This window comes from Pleurodeles waltl, chromosome 4_2 (assembly GCF_031143425.1).
Source record: "Pleurodeles waltl isolate 20211129_DDA chromosome 4_2, aPleWal1.hap1.20221129, whole genome shotgun sequence".
NCBI classification, from domain to species: Eukaryota; Metazoa; Chordata; class Amphibia; order Caudata; family Salamandridae; genus Pleurodeles; species Pleurodeles waltl.
Window position 1 is genome coordinate 553,050,497 of NC_090443.1, and position 16,447 is coordinate 553,066,943.

General features: G+C 46.8%; 1 protein-coding gene across 6 annotated transcripts in view; it reads left to right on the top strand.

Annotated features, from left to right (window-relative positions):
- LOC138293086 (ADAMTS-like protein 2) overlaps positions 1–16,447 on the top strand; it is a 282,169-nt gene that overhangs the window by 115,310 nt on the left and 150,412 nt on the right. For all 6 annotated transcript variants that reach the window (XM_069232092.1, XM_069232088.1, XM_069232089.1 and 3 more), the window contains one exon: positions 16,116–16,291. In XM_069232092.1, the coding sequence (XP_069088193.1) occupies positions 16,116–16,291 (176 nt within the window). The remainder of the gene's footprint in view (positions 1–16,115; positions 16,292–16,447) is intronic.

Sequence of the window (16,447 nt, forward strand, 5' to 3'; positions counted from 1 at the left end):
ACTCAGTCCAAGACATGGTCTGTTATTTCCTTCAGCTGCACAAATCAGGGTCAGCATATACCTTTATATGTCTTCACCTTGCACCTGTTGCTGCACAAATGCACAATAGGGAACATTTTTTCTATTCAGGATCCCAGTTATTAAAGCCTTCATTAAAGGCCTTAAAGGGATTATTCCACCACTAAGGGTTCCATCTGCCCTCCTATGGAACCTCAGTATAATACGCACTAGACTCATCGGCTCCTCGTTTGAGCGTCTACATTTCTGTCCTTTCTTGGAAGGTTGATTTCCTAATAGCTATTTCTTCCCCCAGACTTATAAGTGAATTGCAGGCTCTGACCCTAGAAGAACCCTTCATTCAAGTTCATGCTGACAGGGTAATCCTTACAACACACACCAAGGGGGTCATTCTGACCGCGGCGGACGGCGGTCGCCGCCCGCCACGCGGTTCCCGCCGAAAGACCGCGGCGGTCATTCTGGCTTTCCCACTGGGCTGGCGGGCGACCGCCGAAAGTCCGCCCGCCATCCCAGCGGGAAACACCCTTCCCACGAGGACGCCGGCTCAGAATTGAGCCGGCGGTGTGGGAAGGTGCGACGGGTGCAGTTGCACCCGTCGCGAATTTCAGTGTCTGCTAGGCAGACACTGAAATTCTTTTTGGGGCCCTCTTACGGGGGCCCCTGCAGTGCCCATGCCATTGGCATGGGCACTGCAGGGGCCCCCAGGGGCCCCGCGGCACCCCCTACCGCCATCCTGTTCCCGGCGGGAGAACCGCCAGGAACTGGATGGCGGTAGGGGGTGTCAGAATCCCCATGGCGGCGGAGCGCGCTCCGCCGCCATGGAGGATTCTCAAGGGCAGCGGAAAGTCGCCGGGACACCGCCGACTTTCCGTTTCTGGCCGCGGCTGAACCGCTGCGGTCAGAATGCCCAGCGGTGCACCGCCAGCCTGTTGGCGGTGCTACCGCCGACCTCCGCCATGGCGGTAATTACCGCCAGGGTCAGAATGACCCCCCAAGTGTCTACCAAAGGTGGTCTCTCCTTTCTACCTCAATCAGATGATTGAGCTGCCAGTAATTTTCTCTCACCCAGACTCAGTTGCTCTACACTGTAAATGTTAAAAGAGCTTTAACGTACTATATCAACAGAGCTAAACTCCATGAAGGGCATCCATTATCAAAAGCTGGCATGGCTAGATGTATTTTTGAATGTATCCAAACATGTTCCTTCTAGACACACACTAGGAACAGGCATTGGCAAAGCCAATAGGTCTTGCCTACGCAAGAGCTTTGCCAATGTGTTTTAGCCATGTTGTACACCAGCATGGCTGCTGTTCAGCATGGCTAAATGTTTGTGACATAAAGTAGAGTGTCTTGGAGTGTCATTGATTAGAATGGAGTGGCATGAAGTGTTGTGGAGTGTTGTTGCGTGGCATAGACAGTCGTAGAGTGGCTTAGAGTTACAGAGTGTCATAGAGTGCTGGTTTGTAGAGTGGAGTGTTCTACAGTTAAGTGACGTAGAGTAGAGTGGTGTAGAGTGGAGTGATGTAGAATGGCTTCGGGTAAAGAGACGTAGAGTGGAGAGGTTTAGAGTGTGGGGGCCTAGAGTGGAGTGGAGTGGCATATAGTGTTGTGGCATAGAGTGGAGTAGAGTGTCGTAGAGTGGATTTGCAGAGAATGTCGAGGAGTGGCATAGAGTGGAGTGGCGTAGAGAGGAGCTTTGTTGAGTGTCCTCGAGTGGAGCAGAGTCACTCAGAATGGTGTGCCTTAGAGTGTGGTAAAGTGGAGTAGAATGTCATAGAGTGTTGTGGAGTCGAGGGTCATAGAATGTCATGGAGTGCCATGGAGTAGAGTGTTGTGGCATAGAGTGAGGTAGAGTGGAGTGGAGTGTTGTGTCTTAAAATGGAGGAGCATGGCATAGAGTGGCATAGAGAGGCAAAGGGTGGAGTTGCGTAGAGTGCAGTGACGTAGAGGGGAGGAGCATAGAGTGGCATAGCATAGAGTAGAGTACATTTTTGCAGCATGGAGTAAAGTGTTGTAGAGTGGAGTGGAGGAAAGTGTCATAGAGTGGAGTGAAGTGATATAGAATGGAGTAGCATAGGGTGTCATGGAGTGGAGTCTCGTAGAGTAGACTGGCAGAGATTGTAGTGGCATACAGTGGAGTGGCAAAGAGTGAAATGACAGAGTGGAGTGGTGTAAGGAAATGCCTCCTTGGCATGGTTACCCCCTGACTTTTTGCCTTTGCTGATGCTATGTTTTGAATTGAAAGTGTGCTGAGGCCTGCTAACCAGGCCCCAGCACCAGTGTTCTTTCCCTAACCTGTACTTTTGATTTCACAATTGGCACACCCTGGCATCCAGATAAGTCCCTTGTAAGTGGTACCCCTGGTACCAAGGGCCCTGATGCCAGGGAAGGTCTCTAAGGGCTGCAGCATGTCTTATGCCACCCTGGAGACCCCTCACTCAGCACAGACACACTGCTTGCCAGCTTGTGTGTGCTGGTGAGAACAAAACGAGTAAGTCGACATGGCACTCCCCTCAGGGTGCTATGCCAGCCTATCACTGCCTATGCAGGTATAGATAAATCACCCCTCTAGTAGGCCTTACAGCCCTAAGGCAGGGTGCACTATACCATAGGTGAGGGCACCAGTGCATGAGCACTGTGCCCCTACAGTGTCTAAGCAATACCTTAGACATTGTAAGTGCAGGGTAGCCATAAGAGTATATGGTCTGGGAGTCTGTTTTACACGAACTCCACAGCACCATAATGGCTACACTGAAAACTGGGAAGTTTGGTATCAAACTTCTCAGCAGAATAAATGCACACTGATGCCAGTGTACATTTTATTGTGAAACACACCCCAGAGGGCACCTTAGAGGTGCCCCCTGAAACCTTAACCGACTATCTGTGTAGGCTGACTGGTTCCAGCAGCCTGCCACAACCGAGACATGTTGCTGGCCCCATGGGGAGAGGGCCTTTGTCACTCTGAGGCCAGTAACAAAGCCTGCACTGGGTGGAGATGCTAACACCTCCCCCAGGCAGGAGCTGTCACACCTGGCGGTGAGCCTCAAAGGCTCACCCCTTTGTGCCAGCACAGCAGGACACTCCAGCTAGTGGAGTTGCCCGCCCCCTCCGGCCCCGGCCCCCACTTTTGGAGGCAAGGCCGGAGAAAATAATGAGAAAAACAAGGAGGAGTCACTGACCAGTCAGGACAGCCCCTAAGGTGTCCTGAGCTGAAGTGACTCTAACTTTTGGAAATCCTCCATCTTGCAGATGGAGGATTCCCCCAATAGGATTAGGGATGTGACCCCCTCCCCTTGGGAGGAGGCACAAAGAGGGTGTACTCACCCTCAGGGCTAGTAGCCATTGGCTACTAACCCCCCAGACCTAAACACGCCCTTAAATTTAGTATTTAGGGGCTTCCCTGAACCTAAGAATTTAGATTCCTGAAACTACAAGAAGAAGAGGACTGCTGAGCTGAAAAACCCCTGCAGAAGAAGAACAGAAGACACCAACTGCTTTGACCCCAGACTTACCGGCCTGTCTCCTGCCTTCCAAAGAAACCTGCTCCAGCGACGCTTTCCAAGGGACCAGCGACCTCTGAATCCTCTGAGGACTGCCCTGCTTCAAGAAAGACAAGAAACTCCCGAGGACAGCGGCACTGCTCCAAAAGAACTGCAACTTTGTTTCAAGGAGCAGATTTAAAGACCCCTGCAACTCCCCACAAGAAGCTTGAGACTTGCAACACTGCACCCGGCGACCCCGACTCGACTGGTGGAGAACCAACACCTCAGGGAGGACCCTCCGGCGACTCCAAGACTGTGAGTAACCAAAGTTGTCCCCCCTGAGCCCCCACAGCGACGCCTGCAGAGGGAATCCCGAGGCTCCCCCTGACCGCGACTGCCTGAACTCCATTTCCCGACGGCTGGAAAAGACCCTGCACCCGCTGCCCCCAGCACCTAAAGGAACGGAACTCCTGTGCAGGAGTGACCCCCAGGAGGCCCTCTCCCTTGCCCAGGTGGTGGCTACCCCGAGGAGCCCCCCCCCTTGCCTGCCTGCAACGCTGAAGAGATCCCTTGGTCTCCCATAGGAAACTATTGGAAACCCGACGCGTGTTCCCACACTGCACCCGGCCACCCCCGCGCTGCTGAGGGTGTACTTTTTGTGTGGACTTGTGTCCCCCACGGTGCCCTACAAAACCCCCCTGGTCTGCCCTCCGAAGACGCGGGTACTTACCTGCTGGCAGACTGGAACCGGGGCACCCCCTTCTCTCCATTATAGCCTATGTGTTTTGGGCACCTCTTTGACCTCTGCACCTGACCGGCCCTGAGCTGCTGGTGTGGTGACTTTGGGGTTGCTCTGAACCCCCAACGGTGGGCTACCTTGGACCAAGAACTGAAACCTGTAAGTGACTTACTTACCTGTGAAACCTAACAATACTTTACCTCCCCATGGGAACTGTGAAAATTGCAGTGTGTCCACTTTTAAAACAGCTTATTGTGTTTTATGTAAAACGTATACATGCTAATGTAATGATTCAAAGTTCCTAAAGTACTTACCTGCAATACCTTTCAAATGAGATATTACATGTAGAATTTGAACCTGTGGTTCTTAAAATAAACTAAGAAAATATATTTTTCTATAACAAAACCTATTGGCTGGATTTGTCTCTGAGTGTGTGTTCCTCATTTATTGCCTGTGTGTATGTACAACAAATGCTTAACACTACTCCTTTGATAAGCCTACTGCTCGACCACACTACCACAAAATAGAGCATTAGTATTATCTCTTTTTGCCACTATCTTACCTCTAAGGGGAACCCTTGGACTCTGTGCATGCTATTCCTTACTTTGAAATAGCACATACAGAGCCAACTTCCTACAAGTGGTGTAGAGTGGACTGGCATAGAATAGAGTGTTGTAGAATGGAGAGACATAGAACGGAGAAGAGTGGAGTAGCATGGTGTGGAGTGGAGTAGAGTGGCATAGAGTAGAGTGATGTAGAGAAGTCTTAGAGTAAAGGGGAGCCGAGTGAGATGGCACAGACTGAAGTGGCATAGAGTGAATTTGCATACAGCAGAGTGGCATTCTGTGGAGTGAAGTTGGGTCGAGTGGCATAAACTGGCACTGAGTAGAGTGGAGTGGCATTGAGTGGAGTCATGTAGATTTGCCTAAAGTGAAGTAGAGTGGCGTAGAGTGGCATAGGGTGCAGCAGTGGAAACTGCAGTAACCTAGAATGTAGTGCCATAGAATGCAGTGGAGTAGATTAGAGTGGTTCAGAGTAGAGTTATTGGCCTAGACTGTAGTGGCATAGAGTGGGGTAGGGAAGAATTGAGTAGAGTAGGGTGGGCATTGAGTAGAGTACAGTGGCGTAGAGTAGAGTGGTGCAGAGTACAGTTGTGTATAGTGCAGTGGGTTAGAATGTAGTTGGGTAGAGTGGAGTGGTGCAGATTAGAGTAAAGTGGCAAAGAGTGCATTGGCATAGAGTGGTGTAGAGTGGAGTAGCGCAGAGCTGAGTGGCGTAGAGCAAAGTTGCATAAAGTGGAGTGGTGCACAGTTGAATGGCATAGAGTGTAGTGGCAGAGAGTACATTGGCCTATACTGCAGAAGAATTGCCTAGACTAGAGTGGTGCAGAGTAGAGTGCAGTGGCATAGAGTGCAAAAGTGCAGAGTAGAGTGACATAGAGTTCGGTGGCTGGAAGTGCAAATGGTGGAGAGTAGAGTGTTGTAAAGCACAGTGGTGTAGAGTGTATTGGCATACAGTACATTGATGTAGAGTGGTGCATAGTAGGGTGGTTTACAGTACATGGGCTTGGAGTGCAGTTGCGGTTCGCGGGGTGCTGAAGGGGTGGGGCAGCGCACAGAGGGTGTGGTGGGGGGAATAAAAATGTTATTTAAAAAATTAAGAAACAAACCCTACCTTCTCCGTCGCTCTGCGCCACTCCTCTGCCTCCTCCCGTCTTGCTGGTGCTGCAGGCACAGGCTCCCAGCCTGCCCTGTGACCAATCCTGACGCTGCACAAAGCAGCACAGATTTGGCTGGGAGCACCCAGTCAGGGCGCTCCCAGGCAGACTGGAAGCCTGTGCAGGCTCTCTTCAGCCCAGCAACCCTGTTGCGGGGCTGGAGAGAGACCTGCGTGCATGTGTGTTTGGCTGGACCCGAGAAGGCTGGCCAAACATACATGCGCAGTGACCCCTGTGGCCCGACCCTTTCAAAGAGAAGGATAATAAACATAGTTTATTATCCTTCTCTTTGAAAGTGTTTGCAGCTGGCGCTGCTGGCGGGGGACAACGCCCTTCCGCCCTAATGGTGGAGCCGCCCCTGGTGCAGTGGTTTAGAGTAGAGTGTTGTAGAGTGCAGTGGCATGGAGTAGAGTGGAACTGAGTACAGTGCATTTATGTAGAGTGTATTGGTGTAGAGTCCAGTGACATAGAGTGCAGTGGTGTAGAGTGCAGCGGCATACAGTGCAGTGGCATAGAGTGCAGTGGCCTAGAGTGAGTGTTGAAGAGTGCAGTGGTGCAGAGAAGAGTAGAGTAGCATAGAGTGTATTGGCATACAGAGTAGAGTGGTGCAGAGTAGAGAGACTTAGGGCCAGATGTATGAAAGCATTTTGCATTCGCAAACGGTGCGAATACCCGTTTGCGAATCCAAATGCCATTTCAGAATGTATGAAAGACATTCTGAACGCAATTTTAAGGAATCGCTAAAATAGCGATTCCTTAAAAATGCGAGCCTGTTTAGATAGTCGCAAATTACGACTCTCTAAATAAGAAATCGCAAATAAGGAATCCTTATTTGCGATTTCTTAGCACATGTATGAAGCAATTCCTAAAATGCATTTTTAAAACTTACAATGTAAAGCACACATGCCATTTTGGCATGTGTGCACCTTACATGGTAAAAAAAATAATTTTGGGGGCCCCCAGCACCCTGGGGTTTTGCATTTCCAAAATTGCGATTTCTAGTTAAGAAATCGCAATTTTGGAAATGCAAAAAATTTGCAGATGTGGGCCAACAGGCCCATAGGTGCGAATGGGGCCGGTATCGCAATTTACGATTCGGTAATAGCATTTGCGATTTTTAAGAAATTGATATTACCGATTCGCAAATATGATACATGGCATTTTGCGAGTCGGAAATAGCGATTTCTTAAAAATCGCTATTTCTGAATCGCAAAAGGCCTTCATGATACATCTGGCCCTTAGAGTAGAGTAGCATAGAGTCCAATGGTGAAGAGTAGAGTGTATTGGCATAAAGTGGATTGGCATAGAGTGGAGGACATTGTGTGGAGTCGAGTGGGGTAGAGTGGCACTGTGTGCATTGGAGTGGCACAGAGTGGAGTGGCGTGGAGTGGCAGAGTTGCGTAAACTGCCATAAAGTGGAGTGGAGTAGAGTAGAGTGGACTGGCATAGAATGCGTTGGGGTAAACTGTTTTAGAGTAGAATGCATTGATGTATAGTGGAGTGATGCAGAGTAGAGTGATGTTTAGTGCAGTGGCATAGAGTGCAGAGGTGTAGAATGCAGCAGCATAGAACGCAGTGCCATAGAATGCAGTGGAGTAGATTATAGTGGTGTAGAGTAGACTGGCTAGAATGCAGTGGCATAGAGTGGAGTGGCGCAGAGCTGAGTGAATTGGCATACAATAGAGTGGTTCAGAATAGAGTGCAGTGACAAACTGCAGTGGTGCAGAATAGATTAGAGTGGTGTAGAATGCAGTGGTGTAATGGAGTGGTACAGATTATAGTGCATTGGTGTAGTATATTGGTGTAAAGTCCAGTAGTTTAGAGTCCTGTGGCATAGAGTGCAGTGTTGCTGAGTGGATTGGAGAAGCCTAGAGGTGAGTGTTGTAGAGTACAATGGTACAGAGTACAGTAGAGAGGCCTAGAGTGCATTAGCATAGAGTAGAGTAGTGCAGAGCAGAATAGAGAGGTGTAGAGTGGAGTGACATAAAGTGGAGTGGTGCAGAGTAGAGTGCAGTGGCATAGAGTGGTCTGGCATTGTGTGGGGTGGGGTAGACTGGCATAGAGTGGTTCTGTGTGAAGTGGAGTGATGTACAGTAGTGCAGAGTAGAGTGGCGTACAGTGCAGTGTCACAGAGTGCAGTAGTGCAGAGTAGAGAGCAGTAGTGTGGCATACAGTGCAGTGGCATCGAGTGGAGTAGAGTAGAGTGGCGTAGTGGGCAGTGGTCTAGAGTAGAGTTGCATATACTGCATTGGAGTAGAGTGCAGTGGTGTAGAGTGTTGCAGAGTAGATTATTGTAGTGTAGAGTGCAGTGCTAAAGCACAGATTGTAGTGTTGTTGCAAAGCAGATTGGTTTTGAGTAGCGTGGGGTAAAGTGTATTGGCATAAAATGCAGTGGTTTCGAGTACAGTGGCCTAGACTGTAGTGGCGTAGAGTAGAGTGGTACAGAGTAGAGTAGAGTGGCATAGAATGCAGTGCCACAGCGTAGATAGCAGTGGTGTAGACTGCAGTGGCATATAGTGGAGTGGCACAGAGTGGAATAGAGTAGTCTAGAGTGCAGCAGCATAGAGTAGATTGTTTTAAGGTAGAGTGAAGTGGCGTAGAGTGGACTGGTGCAGGGTAGAATGCAGTGGCTTAGACTAGAGTGGCATAGATTGTACTGGTGCAGAGTTGCGTAGAGTGGATTGGCATGGAGTGCAGTGGCATAGATTGTGGTGGTACAGAGTAGAGAGCAGTGGCGTAGAGTGCAGTGTTGCAGAGTAGAGTGGCAAACATTGGAGTGGTGCAGAGTCAAGTGGATTGGCCTAGACTAGAGTGGTATAGAGTGCAGTGGTGCAAAGTAAAGTAGAGTGGCATAGAATGCATTGGCATAGAGTATCATGGCGCAGAGTAGAGTATAGAGGCAGAAGTGAAGTGGTGTAAAGGGCAGTGTTGTAGATTGGAGTGGTGCAGAGGAGAGTAGATTGTCATAGAGTGCAGTGACAGAATGGAGTGGTGTAAAGTGGAGGGGTGCAGAGTAGAGTGCAGTGGCGTGGATTGATGCAAAGTGGAATGGAGTGGCGTTAAGTGAGTATGCATGGTGTGGTAGCGCACTGCTATTATGGAGAACACATTTTCAATTCAACTGACCATTACATTTGCGCAGGCATGCAGTTTTACTAATAAAAATAGCAGTGCACAAGTGATACTGGGTGGAAATGTCATCACCTAGTGTATTGATTTGTTTTGATGATATTTAAATATCTGTCACCACACCTCAGAATTACAGAAAATGTGCTTCATTTGTGCTTTCCTAATTCTGATATATTCTGAAATATCTGTGTTAGTTAATTTACAGACATTTAAATTTTGTTGTGCGCTAGGAAAAAAAAACATATCTTCCACAGTGAGATTGTCACATAAATACACTCACCTTGAAGTCAGAGAAAGAAAAGTAAACACAAAGCTCCCTCTGAACACAGAGCCTGGCATTTGACTTCTGTCTTTGAATGCACAGCAAATGTGATAAGATAAAAAAACGATTTATGGGCCTATTTGCAGAAAGGAAGCACTATGGAAGAATACAGTAAACAGGTTATGCTCCATGGAAGGGACAAATTCAAGCTGGACAGCCTAAAACCAATAAACCCAGCAAATAGAAAGCAAGCAAAGGGACTTATAAGCCACAAAGTCTGTGGTAAGCAGTGGGTGGAAGGCATTCCCGGAGAAGCTTTCTGAATGTCCTCAAGATGTTTCTAGCAAACCAGGCAGTTGCACTGTCTGCTAGGCTTTGACCTAAAAAAGGGGGACAACCTTGACTTTCTTAGGGAATATTCCCAAACCTAACATGTGTAAAGCAGCTACATGGTCAACCCCACACATCTTTACAAAGCATTACTGTGTAGATATGTTTTCCCATCAACAGGCTGTGGTTGACCAAACATTCTGAAGAATTCTGTTTCAGACATCTGCACCATCAACGTACAAGCCAACTCTGGGGAGTACTGTTTACAGTCTATGCGGAGCATGCATATCTACAGCTACTCATGATTTGAAAGAAATACATTTCTCACCATGTAAGCATCTATTCATAGCTTGGCTTATTTTTGGAAGGCCCATCTGCCCCCAAAGGGGGCATAAAGCCCACCAGAAACCAGGGAAGATTTATTTTTCAAAATAAAAGGGTGGGGGTATGGCCATATGCCCCCCCCAAATAAATGGGGTCAAAGTTGTTCTGCCCACCAGTGGGCAAATGGGACAATTACCCCGATCCACACCCTGGGGGGGGGGGTGGGGGGGGGGCAGAAAGTCCACTAGGCACCAGGGATTTTTTTTTTTTTTTTCTACAGATGGGGAGTGACCCCTTAGGCAAGGGTCGTTACCCTGGGGGGTGGGGGGGGGGGGGAAATTGTATTTAGGCCTTTTCTGCCCCCTTTGGGGGCAGATCGGCTGATTTTTGCTATGCCAATCTGCCCCCAAGGGGGGCAGAAACCACTAGACACCAGGGATCTTTATTTTTTTGCGTCAGTTTCACGCAAGGGGAGCGACCCCTTAGGCAAGGGTCGTTCCCCTGGGGGGGCAAATTTATTTTAGGCCATTTCTGCCCCCCCTTGGGGGTAGATCAGCCTATTTTTATTGGCCGATCTGCCCCCGGGGGGGCAGAAACCACTTAGGCACCAGGGATTGGTGTGTGTGTGTATGTGTATGTTTTGTTTGGGGGGGCAGCCCCTTGGGCAAGGGTCGCTCCCCATGGCGGCACATTACTGTTGGCCATATCAGCCCCCTTGGGGGCAGATTGGCTTATTTTTGGAAGACCAATCTGCCCCCAAAGGGGGCAGAAAGCCCACCAGAAACCAGGGAAGATTTTTTTTTCAAAATAAAAGGGTGGGGGTATGGCCATATGCCCCCCCCCCAAATAAATGGGGTCAAAGTTGTTCTGCCCACCAGTGGGCAAATGGGACAATTACCCCGATCCACACCCTGGGGGGGGGGGGCAGAAAGTCTACTAGATGCCAGGGAATTTTAAAAAAATAATTGTGGGGTGATGGCTACCAACCAGTATGGGCCTGGTTATGCCCCCACCCCAACTGAAGGGGGTAACAGTCTTTTAGCTGTCCCCCACACACTAAAACATCTTATCCCTCGGCAAACAAGAGGACATTTGATTATTTGGGGTTTTCGTTTTACATTTGGGCCATGAGAGTTTAGCCAGCTCTCAAAATCTTCCCACTTGGAATGGTGAGGGCTGCACTTTATGGACTTTGGGACTCTACCATGTAGAAAAATCCACGAGACCTTGACACATCTGAAAACTAAACATCTGGTTGATTCCAGGGTGGTGTGCTTCACAGGCACCACGCACCATTTTCTTACCCACAATGCCCCGCAAACCTCCAACTTTGCTGGAAATCACACATTTTCCCCACATTTTTGTGATGGAACCTTCCGGAATCTGCAGGAATCCACAAAATTCCTACCACCCAGCATTGTCTCATCTATACTGATAAAAACTCAGCTGCACTTGTCAGCCTAAAAATGTGTTTTTTCTCAAACTGCCCTTTTGGACCCGCTTTGGTTCCCCCTCAATTTCGACATGTTTTTGGCTCTTCCCTGTCACAATCACTTGGCCCACCTACACAAGTAAGGTACTATTTTTATCAGGAGACATGGGGGAACGCTGGGTGGAAGGAAATTTGTGGCTCCTCTCAGATCTGAGAACTTTTTGTCACCGAAATGTGAGGAAAAAGTGTTTTTTTGGCCAAATTTTGAGGTTTGCAAAGGATTCTGGGAAACAGAACCTGGGGAGAGCCCCACAACTCACCCCATCTTGTTTTCCCCTAGGTGTCTAGTTTTAAAAAAATGCACAGGTTTGGTAGGTTTTCCTAGGTGCCGGCTGAGCTAGAGGCCAAAATCCACAGCTAGGCACTTAGCAAAAAAACAGTCTGTTTTCTTTGGGAAAATGTGATGTGTCCACGTTGTGTTTTGGGGCATATCCTGTCACGGGCGCTAGGCCTACCCACACAAGTGAGGTACCATTTTTATCGGGAGACTTGGGGGAACGCTGGGTGGAAGTAAATTTGTGGCTCCTCTCATGTTTCAGAACTTTCTGTCACCAAAATGTGAGGAAAAAGTGTTTTCTTGGCCAAATTTTGAGGTTTGCAAAGGATTCTGGGTAAGAAAACCTGGGGAGAGCCCCACAAGTCACCCCATCTTGGATTCCCCTAGGTGTCTAGTTTTAAAAAATACACTGGTTTGGTAGGTTTTCCTAGGTGCCTGCTGAGCTAGAAGCCAAAACCTACAGCTAGGCACTTTGCAAGAAACACATCAGATGTCAGTGTAAAAATGTGATGTGTCCATGTTGCGTTTCCTGTCGCGAGCATTAGGCCTATCCATGCAAGTGAGGTACCATTTGTATCGGGAGACTTGGAGGAACACAAAATAGCAAAACAAGTGTTATTGCCCCTTGTCTTTCTCTACATTTTTTCCTTCCAAATGTAAGACAGTGTGTAAAAAAGACGTCTATTTGAGAAATGCCCTGTAATTCACATGCTAGCATGGGCACCCCGGAATTCAGAGATATGCAAATAACCACTGCTTCTCAACACCTTATCTTGTGACCATTTTGGAAATACAAAGGTTTTCTTGATACCTATTTCTCGCGTTTTATATTTCACCAAATTAATTGCTGTGTGCCCGGTATACAATAAAAACCCATTGCAAGGTGCAACTCCTTTATTGGCTCTGGGTACCTAGAGTTCTTGATGAACCTACAAGCCCTATATATCCCCGCAACCAGAAGAGTCCCGCAGATGTAACGGGTATTGCTTTTGAACATCTGACATTGCAGGGTAAAACTTGGAGACAAATGGCTGTTTTTTTCACCTCAATTTCAATATTGTTTTATTTCAGCTGTTATTTTCTGTAGGAAACCCTTGTAGGATCTACACAAATGACCACTTGCTGAATTCAGAATTTTGTTTACTTTTCAGAAATGTTTAGGTTTCTGGGATCCAGCATTGGTTTCATACCCATTTCTGTCACTAACTGAAAGGAGGCTAAAAGCACAAACATTTTTTTAAATGAGGTATGTCCCAGTAAAATGCCAAAATTGTGTTGAAAAATTGGGTTTTGTGATTCAAGCCTGTCTGTTCCCGAAAGCTGGGAGGATGGTGATTTTAGCACCGCAAACCCTTTGTTGATGCCATTTTCAGAGAAAAAAACACAAGCCTTCTTCTGCAGACCTTTTTTCCAATTTTTTGTAAAAAAACGAAATATTCGCTGTATTTTGGCTAATTTCTTGGTCTCCTTCAGGGGAACCCACAAAGTCTGGGTACCTCTAGAATCCCTGGCATGTTGGAAGAAAAGGACGCAAATTTGGTGTGGGTAGCTTATGTGGAGAAAACGTTATGAGGGCCTAAGCACGAACTGCCCAAAATAGCCAAAAAAAGGCTTGGCACAGGAGGGGAAAAGGCCTGGCAGCGAAGGGGTTAAAACATAATAGGTTGACCTATTGTACAGATAAAAAGATGCCAGTATTTGAGAGGTGCAGAAAGCACAAAGGGGCAGATTTATGGAAAGTGGCACTGCATCAAGTGCAGTGTCCCTGCGTCCCTTAGCACCCCCCTACCGCCACCATGTGTGCGCCATTTTTGAAATATGGCGCACCATGGCGCTGGGTAGGGGGCAATAGCGTCATTTTTCATGACTCTATTGATGTACTCTGCGGGAGTAGCCCCAATATATGGCGCTATTCCTGCAGAGCACATAGGGCCCCATTATAAAGAATGGAAGCCCCCTTTTAACGCCTGCCCTTGAGCAGGCGTTAAAAGTGCTGAAAAAAATGACACAAGGAAATCTCATAAATTTCCATACTCCATTTTTCCGGCTCCACTAAATGGGAATGCCCCCTTTGCATACATTATGCCTGGACAGGCAAAATGTAGAGCAAAGGGTTACAGAGTGGCCCAATGCATGCATGTAAATAAGGCGAAGGGATTTCGGCCTCATTGGGCCACATTAACGTCAAGAACAATTACGTTAATGTGGCACAAGGTGGCACTAGGGCATTATAAGTATGCCCCCAGATTTCATGTTTATCATTCGAGAACAAGCAATCTATTTAGCTCATATTTCTCATTAGTAATGGTGGAGGATGAGGAGGAGAATGAAAGAACTGTGCATTAGGTGAATGGAGACAAAGGATAACAGTTATATTGCTGTCATGATTCTCTAGGTCTACGTTTATTTATTCCTTTCTTGTGTGTATATGCATTTATATCTTAATTAATATTTACACATCCATGAGTATATGAACCAATGGAATTATTCAGCATTTTGAAGAGTCTGTATGACACATTATTTTTCTGTTTTATTCCTGCCCATGGTAAACTTGTTTGAAAAATAAATATTATTAAAAACGTTTGCAAGGAAAATAGGAAAAGGCAGGTAAAAAGGACGATGGAGAAAATAAAAGTAAAGCTTACATTACTGTAGCAAATAATTTCACTGGCTTGTTGGAAGATTAAACAGTAGATTAATGGGTGAAAGTGGAGGAGATGGGTAACGTGCAGAATAAAAGCCAGAATCTAGCTTACATCTTTTTAATGCAATTTCCCTTCCACAAAATGGTGAAAAGCTGTGCATCTACAAAACAAAATATTTCGGTGCCTGTCTTGGTCTCTACAAGGTCTGGTGGCAGAGCAGGCAAAGTAAGGAGAATATTGGTAACACAGCTGTACCAGATGACACAGGGAGTCAGAGGACAAAAAATGGATCACAGTGGAGAAGCTGTGCACAAGATAACAAGAAAGTCAAAGATTACAAAGAACAGACACTCAACAGACAATTTGGTATCCATAATAACTAAATCCCAGGACATGCAAGACGTACATATAACAACATTAACTATAGAGTAAACGTGGGTAAAGCATGTGGAGCGCCACACAGTTATACTGTAGCTCAGTATGCTCCTCACTCACAATTGCTATTAAGGATACTGACTGGAAATGTTCTAAAAACTATATAATGGCAATACTCACAGGGGAGGAGAAGCTCCTCCTAGGTTATCAACGGTGCCAAAAATTCTGGCGACCACAGAGGAACACGTGCAGCGATAACAGCAAGGGTGGAGAATTTAAATACACAGGTATCAGGTATAGGCAAGGGGCTAGAGAGGAATAGTTCTTAACAGAAAAAGGGGAAACAAAGGGAACCTGGAAGCTCTGGCAGTAGAGATAAGAAGGCAGCACACTGGGAAATTAAACTAAGAAAGGCAGGGACTGGTAAAAAGGTAACTACTGAAATAGAGGATGACTGAGAAACAAGTCTGCACTAAAACAGGGAAAATCAAGTCAAGAAACAAGCATTAAGAGCTATAGCTCAGGAATCTTCTGAAAACAAAGACTTGCAATAACTCTGGAAACAAGGGGTCAGTCGAACAGGAACATTGCTACAATAACCAAACCCTGGGTTAAAGGCAGGTGTGGCTTAAAGAGCTTACTCTGATCACCAATGTGATCGGACTGCATATGCCAGGCTCGTGTGTGCTGAATTCACCCTCCCATCCTTTTCCTGTAGTTGGGGAGACGAAGCAATGAGGAGGGAATTTTAGGTAATGATGTTTTTAGCAAGAAAATCAATCTGGCTTCCACAAAACCTAGCATGGATCTGGAATGAATGGGAAATTCTGAATAGTGTCCAAGAGGCTGGAAGCCAGTATACGGATACAGAAGAAGGTCTAGAATCATATTTGAAAACTGGAAAGTCCCACAGGTAGACCCCCCCCCGATGGTGAGTACGAGCGGTCACAGTGAATCATGACAGTGCCGTAGACAACATACATTTATGTGGTTTTGGTATTTTGTTTTGATTTTTAAGGAAATTTGTTACCATCATCCCATCTCTTCTGGACATTTATGGTGACATTGTAAGGCACTGGAAGACCCTCTAACTAAGATCCCATACACAGCTCTTAATGCAAAGGCTCATAGCACACCTCATAGCATGCCCCATGTCCTGAAACACTCCAGTTTAGCGGCTGTAATGTGAGAAGGTCGCTAACGACAAGTATGTATATAAATTATGTGCAGGGGAATGAGGTATTTTATTGGTGCAGTTTATCATATTTGCTTCTACGTTTGACTGAACACACATAACTGTTAGCAAATTATCTTTCTCTCTGCAGCCCTGTCTGATGCAGCAGGAAACTTTTTCATCAATGGGAACACAGCAATTGACAACCCCCAGAACTTTCGTACTGCTGGAACTTTGATCAAGTACAGGCGTCCTACTACGCAGCACGCAGAGGGACTAGAGTACATCATGGCACAAGGCCCAATCAATCAGTCACTCAACGTCATGGTATCTATTTATTGTAAATGTGCACTGAGTAAATTAATGAATATTAATGAATATCAGTTCCTAACCTTCGATGTCTTTTCTACTCACTTTAACACCTAACTATAATGTCACTTTAACCTATGGCTTTTCCGTGAATTTCTAGAGTTCTATTAACAT